Source organism: Malurus melanocephalus, unplaced genomic scaffold, assembly GCF_030028575.1.
Source record: "Malurus melanocephalus ecotype Western Australia unplaced genomic scaffold, MMel_1.1 scaffold_577, whole genome shotgun sequence".
Lineage (NCBI taxonomy): Eukaryota > Metazoa > Chordata > Aves > Passeriformes > Maluridae > Malurus > Malurus melanocephalus.
Window position 1 is genome coordinate 94,739 of NW_026623809.1, and position 17,270 is coordinate 112,008.

At 47.4% G+C, this 17,270-nt stretch overlaps 1 protein-coding gene across 1 annotated transcript in view; it reads left to right on the forward strand.

The window, feature by feature from the left end:
* Positions 1-2,516: 2,516 nt before the first annotated feature.
* The window catches only part of DISP2 (dispatched RND transporter family member 2), a 19,040-nt gene continuing 4,286 nt past the window's right edge, over positions 2,517-17,270 (forward strand). Inside the window, exons 1-7 of the mRNA XM_057382625.1 lie at positions 2,517-2,777; positions 9,814-10,260; positions 12,541-12,570; positions 14,342-14,465; positions 15,237-15,352; positions 15,623-15,741; positions 16,640-16,737. Coding sequence (XP_057238608.1) covers positions 2,698-2,777; positions 9,814-10,260; positions 12,541-12,570; positions 14,342-14,465; positions 15,237-15,352; positions 15,623-15,741; positions 16,640-16,737 — 1,014 coding nt within the window. The 5' untranslated portion in view covers positions 2,517-2,697. The remainder of the gene's footprint in view (positions 2,778-9,813; positions 10,261-12,540; positions 12,571-14,341; positions 14,466-15,236; positions 15,353-15,622; positions 15,742-16,639; positions 16,738-17,270) is intronic.

A 17,270-nucleotide genomic window follows, 5' to 3' on the forward strand; every position in this document is an offset into this window, starting at 1 on the left:
GGAGGCTTATGCAGCAGAAGCAGCCAGGACTGCTGCTGTACYCATGGAAATCTTCCAGCACGGGAGGTGTCTGGCACACTGTCACTGGCTTTGAGCAGCAAAAATACCCTGGCTATTTCATTGCTTCAGTGAGCAGTGACAGGCCAAGGTTCATAAGCTGGCTGCAGATCCATGAGCCATTGCACATTGCCTGGAAACCAGCAGTCTGCTGCAATCCGAGGCAGCTGCGCAGTGATCCCCAGCCTTGCTTTGGCCATGATGACTTCAAGGGCTTGGGTGTCCATAAAACTCATGATATGAGTGGTTTTGTGCTGTCCAGAACATCATGGCGGTGTCACCCCTCCAAGCTGACAGCTTGGAGCATCATTTCCCTGAGCACAGCCTGCAGAAAGAGAAGCAGGGATGCATCCCAATCCAAAGAGAGTGATCTGGACCACTCTGCTTCCATCCTGCTGACTCACCCATCGTGGTTTGCCAGGCACTGTGAAAGAAAGGGTTCCTCTGGATGAAGGATGGCCTCATCTTGATGGAATCATCTTGTGGGCAGCATTTATGTTCCTGAAAGAGTTTGGGAGCCCCATTTGCTTGTTCATCCTGCTCACCCTAGGGATTTTTCTGTAAGGAGAGGAAGTCTTGGGATCAGTGCATGCCTCCCCTAAAATGACACTGAGATCTGCCCCACTAGTCTCAAAGTAGCCAAGCATAGGGAAGTCACTGAGTGGCAATATTCCAAGCGGCACAAGGCACTGAGGAGAGCATCAGCTTCTGGCTGATGGGAGAGTCAGTTCCCCCTCTGCTGCACTGCAGGGGCAAGAGCCAAGCAGATTTTGAAGCAAGGGACTCCTGGGCACAGCCAGTCCCTCCCAGCCCTGGCCATGCAGCAGCCCCAGGAAGGACTAGGGCAGACCTGCTGCCCGCCTTGGGCAGTGCTTTCCARCCAGCTGAGAGCACAAGCTCTGCTGTAGCCCCTGGCTAAGGGCAATTAAAAATAATTAATCCATGTGTTGAATACCTTGCAGCAGCACGGAGGAAATCTGCCAAGATGTGGGAGTGAGAAAGCGTGATCACCCCCACTTCCCAGACAAGGAGTTCACACCTCGGGCTGAGCCAAACTAAAGCTGTAAGATGTGCCTGTCTGTCAGAAGCGGTGGGATGTTTGTAATCCAGCTGATTCCCACCATCTTTGCAGCCCCCATGGCTCTATTATTATCATTCCTGTTKCAAGAATTATTATTTAGCATCAAGAAGAATGAAAAGGAAATATCACCCATGTCCTTGTTACCACATTAATGCCAGCCAATCTTTTCAGCATATACCAGGGATCAGTCTTTACTGCTGGGCCACACAATACAAGCTGCTCTGGAGCTGTTCCTTGCAGTGGATCTGATCCTACCAGGCAAGTGACATTTCTGTGGTTAAGGCTCAAAACAGCAGGCTGGTCTCCTGCGGCCCAGCCCAGCAGGGAGCACCGGGCTGGGCCAGTGGAGCTGCCAGAAGCCGATCCTGGAAACACCCTCCTGCTGGGTTGGAAGAGGTGTCAGCATTCGGTGGGAGAGAGTCACCCATCCCGGCATTAGGAAAAGCTTTTTGTTCTTTAAACTGCCTCAGGCATTTAAGTCATTAAGGCAGGAAGGGCTTACTCTAAGCAGCTAGAAGATTAGTGGGAGTTATAGGATACTCTCTGCTCTAATACTCTCCCTTTTTGCTTCAGCTGTTCTGTATGTGTGAAGCAAAAAGGATGCCACCCTCATGAGAAAGAAGGTCACTGCCACTGTGGGGTCCACAGACATGGCCATGAGGAAGGAGAAGGTCACAGCCATCCCCACAGACACACAAAGGATGGTGACCAAGGAGAGAAGAAGGTCACTGCCACTCCCATGGCCATATATACAGTCTTGAGAAAGCCCCAAGCCCTTCCTACACAATGTCATGGTCATTGGCATGGGAGCGGCTACAGAAGGAGCAGCCACCTTCCACAAGGTCTGTGAGAAGCGATCCCCATGCATAAATGGACACATGTGGCTACCACCCAGCTCAGTACAGTGTCATGATATGGACAGACAATGACAGAAGGATCCTGCAAGGAGGTGGGCATGCCTGACCTCCCAGTGCTCTCCATGCTTTCAACTCAGTTATTTCAAACCTACCATCTATTTCAAAGAATCATTTACTTATTCCATGTTGCTGAAAGCCAACACTTCAAAACGCGGTGCTGAACCTGCCACACAGGGCGAGAAGCGCTTCTGGGAGCATTCCCAGCCCGGGACAAGCAGGAACACAACTGCGGGATGAAGGACTTGTCACCCAAAGGATGCCCGGTGCCCCGAGCTCCTGTTCCGCATCCACACGCTCAGCCCCATCCCCGACAGCCAAGCTGGCCCCGGGGCTCACACTTCCCCCCGCAGAGCTCCTGGTGCCGGCGGCTGCGCCCCCGTGCCCGCCCCGCGCCGGGCCCGCCTCCGCCTCCGCGGCCGCGCAAGCGCCGCGCCGAGCCGGGCAGAGCCCAGCCGGGCAGAGCCGCACCGAGCCGAGCCAAGCCGGGTAGAGCGACGCCGAGCCGGGTAGAGCGCTCCGCGTCGCCCCGAGCCGTGCCGGGCATAGCGGGGCCGGGCACAGCTGGGACGCACCGGGGAGCTACCGCCGCCGCTCCGGAGCGTTCAGCACCGCTGGCACGGACAGCGCCCGCCGCCGGCGGCCATGGAGGCCGTGCCCTCCCCGCCCTCCCGGGAGCCGCTGCCCGAGGGGACGCGCCGCGATCGAGACCCCGCCTCGCCCAGGTAGGAGCTGCGGGGTCGGGACAGGGGCGCGAAGCTGGTGCCCCGGCGGGTGGGAAGTACCGCCCTGCCGTCACCCCCGGCGATGTGGGTGGAAGTCGGTGTCACCAGGCTTTCCTAGTCCCACCGAGGTGTGTCCTGTCCTCCCACCGGGCGTGCAGACAGAGAGCCTCGCTGTCTGCCCAGCTGCCCACYTGCGATTCGGGCTCTGGCGATGCTCGCCGCCCAACTGGCGCACTGGTTGCTCCGGGGCCAGGAATACCATGCAGAGCCAATCATCCCGAGGGTCTTCTCGATCGGGCCTCCTGGGCAGGTTTCTAACCTTTAATATGGTGTGCTCTCCCTTCTGCAGCAAAGGGAGAGCTATTGTTGGGAAGCTCAGTGTGTTTCAGACAGAGCCATTTTGCTGTGGGCAAACATGGCTTTCACTCCAAAGATCTGCTCCATAAACCCCTGCATCCCTCATCATATCCCCCCGTGCCATATGCTTCCTTACCTGGTGTCTTAAGCSAGGTTGGCAGCCACAATCATCAACGTTTTCTGGAAACATCAACAAGTCCACAGTCATGGGCGAGAAGCCATCCCATATTCATGAGCACATTGGCATTTGTTGGATCTGGGCAACAGACTCAAGATTTTCAGATTCTGTTTGACCAGAGCACATTCTGAGGTCAGCTGCATACAAATTCCTTCTGATAGCCCAAGGGTTTCACTTCTGTCTGGTACAGGATATTCACTCCGGGACAGCCCTACCCACCCAGGGGCACGGGCAAGGCACTCACTGCTCGTCAGACAGCCCTGATGTCCTCGGCCAGAGGCTGCTGTACCKGTGTGTCTCAGTGTTCAGTGACTCTCACACAGTCCAGCACTGGTTTAAATCTCCTGCCTTCAGTGGAGGTCTGAGCTGTCACTGGAGCCATTTTCTTTGCTTGTCTGAGTAATCCTTGACCGTTCAAACGGGTTTTGAAATTATTACTGTAGCCTGCAAGAGATAAATTATGGAGTTAATTCATCTGACACAGGTGGATTTTTAACTTCACCCATGCTGCTCTCTGGCTTAGCTCCATGGTCCCCACCCTCTGCCCTAGCCAAGGCTCTTCATCATCAATGCTCACCTCATCACCAGAAAAGACAGATGTCAGAAAACAGCCCCATCCTCCTGGCCTCTTTTAGCCTTGGACACCAAGGTGGGGATTTTCTTTTCCTTTCTCTTTTCATTTCACTCCTCTTTTCTTCAAAATGAGGCTTAGCAAACATGATTTTCCCAGCGCAGATAGGGCTGTTCTGGCACTGAAGGCTGAGTGGGAACCTTGAGCCCTCCRTGTCTGGCTCTATCCCAGCACACACACCTGTACCATGGCAGCAGCAGCAGCTGCCTGGAGTAAAGGTAAGGCTGCTCACACGAGTCAATGGAAAGGATTATAAAACTAAACTTTTCCTRGCAGACTACGTGGGAAGCAGAGTTTTGCAGTCTCATTAATTTTTCATGATCATATAACATACTCAGGAGTCTCACTAACAAAAAGACTGTAGGTCTTCTCAAGGGTATGCACGATCCTGCTGCTAGACTGAAAAAGTAAAACAAAAGAACTCCACAGGAATTGCTTAGTGCACAAGCATTTGCTGCAGCCAAAGGAGGAGATGGATTGCTCAGGAGTGCCTGTCTCTCCCTGTCAGAGAGACAGGGAGCTAGATAATGAGGTGACAGTGAAATGCAATGAACCRTTCCCTAATCCCAGGGAAAGGGCACTCTTATCTCCTTAAAAAATACAAGGGGAAAAGCTCTTTTTTTCAAGYGCTCCACTGCAGTTTTGCTGGTGTTATGTTCAAAGAGAAATTTAAATTCCATTATAAAAGCATATTCTTAAAAAGTCATTTACAGCTCTCCAGGAAAAAGCTATTAGTCTAGATGGAAGCTGACCTATAGCACATGGATTTAATCCAGAAAGAATTCATATTTCTTTTTCATTTGAGAACACGTGTACAGCTGATATGCAAAAAAAAACCTTGCTAGAGGAAGAAAAAAAAAAGGGAAAGAAAATAAAACTAGGTTCCTTTTTTTTAATTAATGAAATTTTGTGGCACCTAATGTCTAATTGAGCAAACATTTTTAATGAAAAAGAGTTCCAGTTGTAGTCAAGGTACAGACTCCTGCCCTTTTTCTCCTTGTTTTTATTCCCTCTTGAGATTCCTCTGTCAACAGAAGTTKTATTTTGAGTCAGGCATCAAACAGCTCCATTCAGTCGGTAGGTGTTTCCCATCTTTCATACGCAAAGTGCTGCTTTCCTGATCCTCTCCTTAGTATGCAAAGGGGGAGATGATCTATTAAAAAAAAAAGAAAAAAAAAGCAGTGCTTACAGAAATGGGCTCGGGGATGAGGGTGGAATTAGGCAGACCAAGCAAGGAGCCGTTCCTCCAAAAGGCTGAATGGTTTTGGTCCATTTCCAGAACCACGTGTGCTCTCCTGCTTTGTGGCTCGGGAAGTGGGGTGGGAGGGAGGGAGGACGAAAGGATRCAGCAGGACCAGAGAGTGGCTGGAGTGGCTTAGGAAAAAAAGGAAGGTGATCGTGTGCTACTATTTCCCTGCCCGCGAATCTTCCTCCACCCCAGCTCAGCTCTGTGTGCTGCAGAACGAAACCATCCCGAGGGKACCGTGCTGGGAGCGTGCAGCCAACATGGCATGCTTCCAGTAAACCATCCTGCTAGGGCAGAGTGAGCTGGGAAAGCCTAAAGCCAGGTCTGCAKCCATCCTCTGTGGGGCAGAGAAGAAGGAAATACCCTGCTCCAAGGGGTGGACTCACAGCATGTAGCCCTTGGGGATATGCTCCAGTCCTTTTGCTGGTTCCTCCACACAAGGTAGGCCATTTGTGCCGTGGTACGCATCTCAGAGAAGCACTGCTCTACTCAGAGTGACCCGGGCAGGTTCATAAATTGGATTATTATTCTGTCTAGACATCTCAGGGGAAGTGACAGGGAAGCAAATTGTGAGAGCAACACAGCTCACTGCTGTGGGTAACAGGAACAGTTAACCCTAGTCTATCTCCTCCCTTAAACCCCTTCTTTTCTCCTTTCCCAGCATCTCTCTGRTTGCATCCAGCTGAGCCTGGAGGAGAAAATGGAGGCTGTCAGCTGCCTCTGTAGGATTTTCTGTGGCTGAGAGACCATTTCTGCCCACAYAATTCCAAAGATATCAAATATCTGACACACCCAGAGTGGGAATGAATGTTAAAAATAGAAGTCTTTGTCAGTGTCAGCGTGACAAGAAGAGTCCAGTGTAGTGCTTTGCCCTCTTCTCGTGCCTGACAACACACATATCATAAATCCCCAGAAACATTTTTCTAGCACAGTTCAGGGTCCTGAGAGCCCAGAAAAGTAATAGTGACATGGTTTCAGGCAAAGAAGGACCAGCCTATGTGTCTGGTGCAGACCTCAGCAGAACAAAGGTTAAGCTCACCAGCATTATGGCTAATTGGGAGAGCAGCAAGTGGAGACTCGAACTCTGCTGAGCTGCCAGCAGTGATTATCCGAACCAATCATTATTTGCAAGCTGCAGGTTGCCCTGGAGATTGTGGATAACCAAGGTCACATCAACATGGAGTTGGAGAGGGATGAGCATAAGGAAMTCATATCCGGAGGGTAATTGACAGAGCTGTAATTGTTTAGTCTGAAAAGGAGTTAATGAAGAGAAGTTGTGAGTGAATGATCCAAACTCGCCAAAGTTATCCCAGAATCTGAAGTCACTGAGCAGGCCAGGGACTGGGTTAGGAGACGACACGCGGGGGAAGAGCAGAACTTGACAGCATTTCACAGCAAAGATGGTAAACAAGGAGAGTGTGATTTCATGTGAAATATTAGACTCAAAGCTACCAAYGTATGTGCAGAAAACCCTGAGGCAATCTGCAATATCCAAGAGTTTGGCATCTGCTTTCCCCACCGGGAGGCTTTCTAGCTGAGGGGTTTTTGGAGGAGGAATTTTTCATTGTATGCTCTCCTACCTCTCCCTGACCACGTTCAAAGTGTATTTTGTAAAAGCCTTTTTGTTCTGTCCAGCATCACATATTCACCCTCAAATGAGGCAGACAGGCTAATTTAATGAAAAGCCTCTGGTTCCAGGTTACTATGCACATCCAGCAGTTTAGAGGGAAAAGAATTTTGCTTTTCCTTTGAAGAAAAAGATGAGTAGTACAGGTATAGGAACAGCAAAATACAAGATGTCAGTGTGACAGTGTCTTTATGAATTATTATGCACTGCAGGAGAGCATCACCTATTTAAAGTGTGCAAAAATTAGGGAAAACAACAGAATGAAGGTCAAGGAAAATGAGTATCTTAGATGCAACAAAAAGGGAGCGAGAAAATGTCTAGGCTTTGTGAAAGCACAACACTACCATGACCTCAGCTCTCTGATGAAAATTCCCTGCAGTACAAAACTACAAACCCCAAACAAGTCACTGGACACACGGGAAGAGCATGATTTACACTTCAAGCTTGAGAGCGTGGCTTGAGGGACGCTCCAGGTCAGCTCTCCCAAACACCTCTGCCCCTGCAGCTCAGCAGCACTGGAGGCATGTGGTGGTTCAGCATCTTCCCATCAAGTTGCTTCTATAATTACTGGAGAAAAGCAACGACTAATTAAAGATGTAATTCCATTTGTTGACTGCCACAGACCCTAATCTTTCCTTGGTGTGTCTCAAGTGCTCCTACCCTGTGCTGCACCTGAATCCCTCCCTGTGCAGGGATGACTCTGATGAGGCTGTAAGAACCCCAGACACGGGTTCAGATTGCATCTCCTGAGCAGCTTTGCTGGCMCTGCATTTGTAATCTCATGTATGAGAAGTGTGGCATCTCCTATTGTGAACCACCTTTACACAGAGCTCTAACACAAATCACATGCTTGAAAGGCCAGGTAATCCTGTCACTAATCCACCTGGGACAGGACAGCAAGGACTTCAAGCCTATTGTTGATGTTATTTGACAAGTTCTGGKGTGACTGGGATATTGTCACAGTTCAGGAGCTCCTGCTTTGCCAGCAGCTCTCCCTCCTGCTGGGCTGAACCAGCTYAAGTCTTCCCAGTACCTTGGCTTGCAGCTCTGAGGCAAATGACAGTGGAACTGCAGGGGACAACCTTATCTCAACCTTATCTCACTGAGGTATGCACACACCTGTCTGCTGGTTTTCTGGCACCTGCTTCAGCACAAATACTGACTTTTTTCCAGCTACTTTGCATTTGCACATCAACTATGGCTTCTGAAGTGAGGACACGGGAACGTGCTATCCGTGTCTGTAACTGCTGCAGCTTTCATCAGGCTTAGAAACTAAACTTAGCAATGGATGGTGCTTAATCAGTCCAGATTTCTCTGTTGTTGGTCCCTGGATTGGCACAGTGCACAAGTGAAGCTGAGTGTGATGCCTGTGCCATGAGTGTCCACATCAGCACTGGTGTAGCTGCTACCACAAACATTATTTTGCCATAATGATTTTAAYGAAATAAGCCCATTTTGCACAATCATGAAATATATAGTTCATCAGTGTTGATAAACTTAATTGATTTTGAAAAGTACATAGCACAGATTGCCAAGGCCAACATGTCCTCCTTCCTGGGAAAAATAGCAATTTCCAAGCAATACCGAGCTAATAGTATTCTTCAGATTCTTTTGTCATAGATATTCTCATGCCAGTTAACTTTGGGTCTAATTCCAGATACATGTAATCACTAAAATTCTGCCTTTTTCCATGGCTGTGAGAAAAATAAATGAGAGGGACTCTACAAAATCTCAAAAACATCCCTTCCCCAACTTCTTACTCTTATTTATTCCTGCATCACACCAGGGGCCTCAGTCTAAAGTTCATCTCACTGCAGTCTTGCTCCAACCCTCATAATTCTTTGATTACCTGAAACACTCTGATTCTGGTTGGCCTGAACTATTTGTCCTATCTAATCCTGGATGCCAGGCACTGCAGCAAGACATAATTCAGCTGTAAGAGACCGTGGCACGTGTTCTGMACAAGGACCAGAGAGTGCTGGTATTTGCATCTCTTGGGACAGCAATTCCTAAAGCTTTTTTTGGGTCAGAAGGATCTCAGTCTGCTGTGTGTAAAGGGTTTTTGGTGTCACACAGACTAAGCAGTCCCTCAAAGTATTATTCAAGCTTTCTCCAAGCTAGAAAAAAACCTCTCAGGCTCCATAAATCAAGAACTATAGGAATGAAATAATGTTTTTAATTCATTGGAGAGAAGAAAGTGTATCCTGCAGACACCTCATTACTTGGGAACTGGAGTCTGCAAATGATTTGTATCAGTAAATCCAGCAGCCAGAGGACAGTGAAGTTTCAAAGGATCTATAGAGATCCCAGTCCACCCCCTTCCTACAAGATAAGATCAATAAAATCTGTTKCTGTCATCCTTGGGAGATGTGTGTCTAAAAAGTTCCTGAAGAGTCCAATGGAGAGTGCAGGACATGGGAGCYATTAGGGGATGTGCCAGGCTGGAGGCTGAAGCCCCTGTTACACACCACAGCCCTCAGGTTCCCTGCTCAGCTGTGTCAGTGCCAGGCATGACTCACTCCCCTGCTGACCCAACATGAAACAGTGCCAGTCCTTCTGCAGAGCAATCACACTAATTAATCCTCCCAATGAGTGCAGATAATTGAGTGGCTTCTTCACATGCAGATTCCTCTGGTTTCTGTTTKCCCAGGCCTCCTTAATTTCTCTGGGTCCTGAGTTAGGACCCMCCTACACAGTGAAATAGTTTGGAGAATTTTTGGGGGGATATTACCCAATTTTTAAAACTTTTGGAGCAACACACGCAAAGGATAGATTGAAGAATCCTCCATCACTTGGGATTCTTGAGTGAGTCATGGATGTCTTTACAAAAAACACAATCCTGTTCAGCCATAAGGCTGACTCCTGGTACAGGATACAATGGGTGAGTTTTGAAAWTTGTGGGAGGTCTGTGAGCATCTCTTGTTCTCAGGATGTGACTCCCCAGTGCAGCCTTTCAACCTCTCTGCTGTTTTACCTTACTTTTCATTTCTCTCATAGAGAAAAACAAAATGCAGGACCTTGCCAGACCTGCCTCGCCATGCCAGAGATCGGGAACACTGAGCTCAGCTACAGTGGCACTTCCTGGGAAAAAATCTGCCCAGTCCAYCACTGCCCCATTCCTGCATCCCCCAGGCTGGGGGAAGACAACCTGCCCTCCTCCAGCCACACGCTTGGGCCGGTTTCCACCCAGTCCAACGGCCAGGTGCCATCGAGCTCCCAGGACTTGCAGCAGCATCACCCGTATCATCCCTGCACCCAGGAGGAGTCCCGAGACAGCTACAGCCTTCCCTCAGTCCTTGGGCATGGCGAGAGGCCCGTGCTGTGTTCCCACCTTTCCAGCGGTGATCTCGTGCCAGCCTCCCACCACGAGGCCCCGGAAATGCCCTGGAAGCAGTGGTCCCCCGGGCAGCGGCAGCCAGTGCAACATCATGTTGTCACAGTCAGGTAAGGGGCACATAGAGGGCGGCTCAAAAGAGCATCTTCCAGACTTGGTGGGGGAGAGTGGGAGGGATGAGCAGGGTCTGAGCTGGGATGCATGAAACACGGGTTTGCTCTTCAGCTYGGGGCAGCAGCTGCCCCAAAATGCACAGAAGGATCCAGTTTGCTCTCTAGCTCTGTATGGGCATACATGTCAGTGAGAGGTGGGATTTCCTTCTCAAGGGACTCACGGGGTAAAGCCAAGGTCACTCAGTCACTCCTAGGTCACAGCTGTGAATATGCCCATCTTCCTTTACCTTTGTATTTTCTCCCTTTGCACTCCAAGACACCCAGCTGCCAGTCCTTTATCTTGGCAGAKTTCTCAGTGATASAAGCAGAGTTCATTCTTTTCCTGTCCCCACAGAAGCTGCTGCCAGTGCTGGAAGGCAGTGGCAGGCGAGGGTAAGTGCTGGTTACAGCTGAGCAGTGAGAGATACAGAAGCAGGGGACATTATTTGGTTTTCCAGGTTGGGCAGCGACCAGGGTATGAATTCTTTGTTGTCCATGACAGAATCATTTGTGTGCAAGGTGCCTGGGTAACAACAGCCTGTGCTACACCTTCTGCTCCTTCCAGTCAGCACCATCCTTCCTCCTGTGTGTGCCTTTTAGAGTCCACTCTTGGCAMAAGAGACCATGATCCCTTCACTGCTCCAGCCATAGCCACTGAATCCTGATAAAAGATGGCACAGGATTCCTTCCTTGCCTGTGTACAGCATTGCAGTGTTAGGCACAAAAGCCCTTTACAGTCTCATTTTTCCAGCCATTTACAGAGGATTTCATTTTCTTCTGTTTGCAGTATGGAGGAACTGCAGTCAAAGGAGCCTGGATCCTTTTCTGAATCCTTTTCCTGGATCCTTTTCCTGGATCCATTTTCACGAATATGCTAGTCACAAAATTGCCAACCACGTCCTCTGTAACAGGTTATTTAAGTAGGAAGCACAGCTGGATTGCAAATCCCTGGCAGAGTGTGCAGCACCAGCAGTCAGAAAAGTGATAACATAATAATGCCAGAATGAGGTTTTTAATCCAAGCAAATCTGCTTGAGGAGCTATTGTGAGGGAATTAGCACAGGCTGGGCAGCGCACTGCCAGAGAGAGACCTCGCTTTGATAATCTGGGGAGGCTTTTGCTCTGCTCCTGTCTGTCCCAAATTTACAGAGCATTAGCTAGTAGTGACAAGCAAAACACAGAATCATTTATTACATGAGCCACCATGAGTGACTGCCATGGGCAACTCTCCTCCACTGCTTTTCCATTTCTGGCACACAGAACAGGGTTAGGAAGGATGAGCTGCCTCTAGGTAACCAGTTGGCTGCTGCATGGAGGCGAGGCCATCTGCCTAACACAGATACTGGGGTGCAGCAGGACCTTCTCCCAGTTCAAGCAGCAGTGTAGGAGAGGGAGAGGAGGAGGGAGCACTGGTTGAGCAGGGCTTGGCACAGCTGAGGAAGGAAGTGGGATCAGTTCTCTGGAAGTTGTGTCCAAGCCAAGGCCGTGCCAGACTGGAGCATATTTCAAGGGGTTGTCTCCGTGCAGAGAAAGAGCAGAACGAAAGGTCCTGCAGATACCTGAGCCACCAAGAAAGCTTGTCCTCAGGGATTCATTGACAACTTTGGATCYCCKAGGGAAGGCTTCKTTATTTCCCACCTCAGAGCCCTTCRARTGAYACATGCTCCTCTGTGAAGAAAATGCTGATAAAATATTTTTAGCTGCTCCGCTGRCATTYTGCTYGTATAGCCTGAAAAGACACAGTTTTTGGAGGGTCCCAGGAAACAAATGAGCGCCACCTTTTTTTGGGAAAATCCTCATTGAGCTAAACAGGAAATAAAAACTATCTATAGTTGTTGCTAGCCCAACTCATGAGATTTAATAAAGAGGTTTGCTTTTGTCAAGAAACAGTTTAAGAAGGGCAGGAAAAGCATTTAAACCAGATAGATTTTGATGGATAAGATCTGCAATGGGATTTCTATGGGACTGCAGAGTTAATGTSCACTACTCTCTGTGAGGTTTTTTGAGAGGGGCAAAATGAGGAGTGACTACATGGCTTCCCATCCTGTTTGGTTAAAATGGGAGAGGAAAAAGCTCTGTTATTCATTAAACTAATTCAAACAGTGCCAGAACTGTGTCAGCACTGGCTCACCTTGGTGCTTAGAGCTCTGCAAGGGTTAACCTGCTCAGGGAACAGCCCAGCACTGGGCATCCCAGGAAAATACTAAATGAACACATCTTTTTTCCTTTCTATCTGCAGACATGACAAAGCTTTCAGGATGCCAAAAAGGTATGTTTAACAGCAAAAGCTTCCTGCCCTTGCACCCTGTGATCAGTGYTCTCCTGTTCTGCTATTAGGAGAAGCAGAGTGTTACTGCTGGTGACATCCCAGCAGGCTCAGCTCCCGAGGCGAGGTCAGCCTTCCCACTCCTTGGAAAAATCTCCATTTGCTTGTGAGATCAATTTAACCTGCATTAATGAATAGCAACACTGTCTCAGTAGCTGTTCTTGGGCAGGTGCCTGGTAAGATTAATCCAGGCACTATCAGATGAGCAATAAGGAAAAGAGCCCATCCATGAAATACACTCATYTTTTCAAAGGACAGAAAATTTTAAATACGTTTATCAAAATTAAAATAATTTTGTTTTCTACTTCTGTTTAAAAGCTGACTTYTGTAAACTATTGTTTCTGGATGGTTTGGGTAAGCACCTTCCGTAGTCAGAGGCTGCAGCAGTTTTCTGGGTTTTTTTTTTTTGTTCATTTGTTTGGGGTTTTTCTGTTTGTTTGGTTTTTTGGTTCTTTTTTTTCTGGTAATTGGACACGGAAACAAACAAAACAGCCTCCAAAATTTAGGTACGCAAATGAGTAAAGGGCAGTTTTGTTAATTTTCATAGTAAAGACTGCATCTATGAAAACAAACTGGATAAGGCARTTGTAAATTGGAAAAAATGCCAACATTTAAAAAAAATCAAAAGTCATGTGAAAAAGTTTTTGAGGTGCTTGTGACAATTTCTAATKATGAAATAGCTGCAGTGGAGTCCCAGGCAAAAGGGGCAAAAGAGCAGGCAAGCAGAAACATTCCATTGCAAATTAAGTTCATAAMTATTTCACTTCCCTTCACAAATACTTGTCAACTATTTTTGAACGAAGAATTTCTTATATTTCAGAAATACATCAGAACACAGAAGAGCTACCTAAAACCTGCCAAACCAGAGCAGGACCCCATTCCCCTCTTATATCTCACTGATATTTCTGAGGAAGACAAAAATTTTGATACAGTAAAACCTGCACTGTTAAAAAATCTGTGAGAGTAAATTTCATAATGAATTCTATATGGGAGACAGTTTGTCCCAAAGGAAAARCAGAACTTGGACAGAAAAATTTGCATCAGCTCTTTAAGAACAAAAGTAACTGGCAAAAAATACTTTGGCCAGAGTAATCTGCTTCCCTGGAAGGGTCTGGATGGTATAGAAATGTCATGAAAATTGAGTGAAATGTCATTAAAATTATATCTATTCTAGTGAATACATATGATTTTAGAGCAGTGTCTAAAMCCACTAATTTAGACCAACAACAGTSGGCTTGCTCAAGTCAGTTACCTTCAGGGACTCTTCAGAATAATCCARAGATTTCTCAGGGTCCAGTTTGGAAATCTGCAGACCAAACTGTTGCAGCCACCAGCTGACATTGCACAATGCGGGGAAAATGAAGAGGCTCTTAATAAATGCAATCTTTGAACTTAAATATTTAAAGCTTCATTTTGCCCCAGGACACAAGGGTCTGGTTTTTATTACTTTGATTGAAAAAGCTGGAATATGCAGGGAGGTAAAATGTAATTACCCGAGTTAATTAGAGTTGCCTGCAAACATCCAGTTAGAGGTGTAACATGTTCATTAATAGCTGCACTAGAGCCTCCAAGCTTCGSAATAAATAACTGCTCAAACCAGAGACCCTGATTTTTTCCTTCCTGTTACTAACACCTCATTGGTTCAACAGCAGGCTTTGTGCTCAGAGCAGAAGCATCTTACCAGCTGCATTTTTTCTTCTCCTGTTGAATGCAGTTACTCTCAGCTGATCGCAGAGTGGCCCCTGGCCATGCTGCTGCTGTGCTGCATGGTGGCAGTGATCTGCACCGTGGCTGGGCTGCTGGTTGGGGATTTGCCTGACTTTTCACAACCCCTAATGGTAAGTCACTTCAACTGATGTATCAATAGGAACATAAGGAAAATCCATGCCCAGTCAGTGATATCTCTTCAAGAGGAGCAGAATGCGCCAGTCCTGCACAGCTGCTCCTGACTCACAGGGAGAGCACAACCCATGCCAGTGGCAGCCACCAGCCCATCCCTCAGCCATGCTGTGGACTGCCACCAGTGCCTTCACTCTGGTGTGGAGACACTGCCAGCACAAACTGGGATTGATCCCTTTGCTCCTCTTCCAAGGCTGGCAGGCTGGGATTGCCACAGGGAGTAGCTAGGCTCGGCAGAGACTGGATGGAAGAGCTGGCTTTGCTCCTACAGTCCGTGCATGAGGCTCTTGACATGGAGAACATGCCCTGTTCTGAGCACTATGCACATGGGATRTTTTCCATGCAGAATGCCACATTCCCTAAAGTCATCCCTGTCTCTGGCTAATGGAGGAATCAGGAGAAAATAAGAATACACTAGAGTTTGTGCACAAAAATGAGAATTAGTCCCATTTCTGTACGGGACTATTACATTTGAAAAAGAGGATAAATTCTTAGGAGATCAGTGAGAGATAATTGTAGCTATTGTTTCTGGGAAGGGAATGGGAATGGGGACACATTTTTTCTCTCATCTCTGGGATGTTTTCCAGGCAAAGTTCAATTCATGTATATCTCCAAGATGCAGTAATACATACAGTTTCCATGTATCAGAGGAGGCCTAAGGACAGCTGAGCTGAAGTGGAGCTGTGACAAAGCCCTTTTCCTTGGTGCAGGGTTTCGAGCCACGGGACACTGACATTGGCAGGAAGCTCATTGTGTGGAGGAATGTCGAGAGCCATACAGGCTACAAGAAGACCCTTTCCCTTTCTCCCTATGCCAAGAAGAAAAGGTATTTGAGCTTGGTTCAGAGGGTTTGAGGAACAAGTTGGCTGTAAAGTTACAGATTCAATATTCCAAAATATATATGCAAATTCGAACATACTTTCTATGCTTAAAAGCAACTGAGACACTGGAGACTTTGAAATCTGTGTGCCTGCAATGGATTTGGGCTCCTTTTCACTGTGTGTGGCACCAGAGCCTTGTCAGTGAATGTAACTCCGCGCCAGACACTCCCTAGTAAACAATAATAGCTATTGACTATAATGTGCCCTCTCACTAGCTATGATGACCTTGGCATTGGCAGAGGACAGAAGGCTGCTCAGGGAGAACAAGCAGCAAGGACACGGAGAATGGTGGAAACCACCTATGGAGCAGATGGATTCTTCTGTGGTCCCCCTGGTGAGTGAAATCTCAATAGGGCTGTAAATACTGCATACTGAGAATTCAACTGACAGAGTTGTCAGAGTTTAGGACACAGGAATACTCTGAATTTGCTCTAAGCAAGCAGCGTGTACAATTCCACCTGTTAGAGCTCTGATAGTGCCYTCACAGCACTTTATAACTCAGTGGTCAGAAAAGGCTGGTTCAGAAATTCTGAAGAGCTGTTTCTCCTTTTAGCTTGCTTCTTCCTTTAAAAATATACCTTAAAAGCACACATTAAAGGACTAATGTTTTCACCATTTACTCCTATCAAAAGTGAATACGCTGAAAAAAAAGCGTAGCCCCACTCGTTGTCTGCTCCCTCTCCCTTGTCTGCTCCCACCCCCTCTCTGTTCATTCTTTTCTTCTTGAAAAATGTAAATATAAATGGAGAGAAAAATAGAAAACCAACACCCCCCCACCAATTTGTCCCAAAACAGGCATTAGTAAGTAGAGACAGGAGGAACAGCATGCAGATATTTGTATTCTCCTCCCAGCTTCTATCCACCTCTGAAACGAGTCACACCAAATTGGCAGGTCCATGGGGGTTTTTGGCTGAGCTCGAGTTCCTCCCCTGTTCCAGGAGTGTAGAGCCATATGTGATYGGTCACTAAAGGCAAGGTGACATTTGATTTTGAAAATGCCCTGATTCTGCTGGCCAATTTCAAGGAGTAGGGTTGAGGTCACACAAGGCATATGCTACCCCTCACTACTGTCTTGTGACCTGCTTCCCTACAGGGAGCCCTCCAGGACAGTCCTTTGGACAGAGATTTATATTTCTTTTTTTCTATGAACAGAGAGTCTACTCCAAACAGCCTGGGTGATTCATCTTCATTACCTRACCCTTTTATAATTTTTTTCTTCTTCTTTATTACAGAAAAGAGCTATTCCCAGCTGGTATTTATGTCCACAACCGCTGGGAGCTTATGGAATTTGCAAGCTATTCAGTCTATGTGTCAAATGGAACAAGACAAGGTCAGTATGGCAGGAAGAACACATGTATAGGCTGTCTCTTTTCTGTCTGTTGCAATCTTTGATCTCTTGCTGAAAGGACGCCAGACAAAAAACAATGTAAGATATGCAACAGGTTTCACCCTGGAGGATTCCAGAGCATTTCACCTACTTGGCAATACAGGGATGATCCCACCTGACCGTTGCAAATTAAACAAGAATAAATGGACACTGAACAGGAGTGGTCCAGAAGCCAAAAGTGTCCATCAGAAGCTGCTGAGGATTTTGGGCAGCAGAACCTAGTTACAGAAAYGGAGCTACCAGCTTGCAGACTGGCAAAAAGTTCTATACGTGGGAAGTTTGTATGGATAAACTGCATTTGCCACAGGAGSCAAATTTTCAAACCTGCAGTTATAAAATATAAATAATGGATTGGTTTTAATTTTTTCAAAAGGCTACAAACTTTCCATAGATTTGGTGTTTGGGATTTGTCACTGGGAGGATAGCAGGGGGTGAGTGATACACCTTGGGTAAAGAGGAAAGGGGAAAAAGGAGAG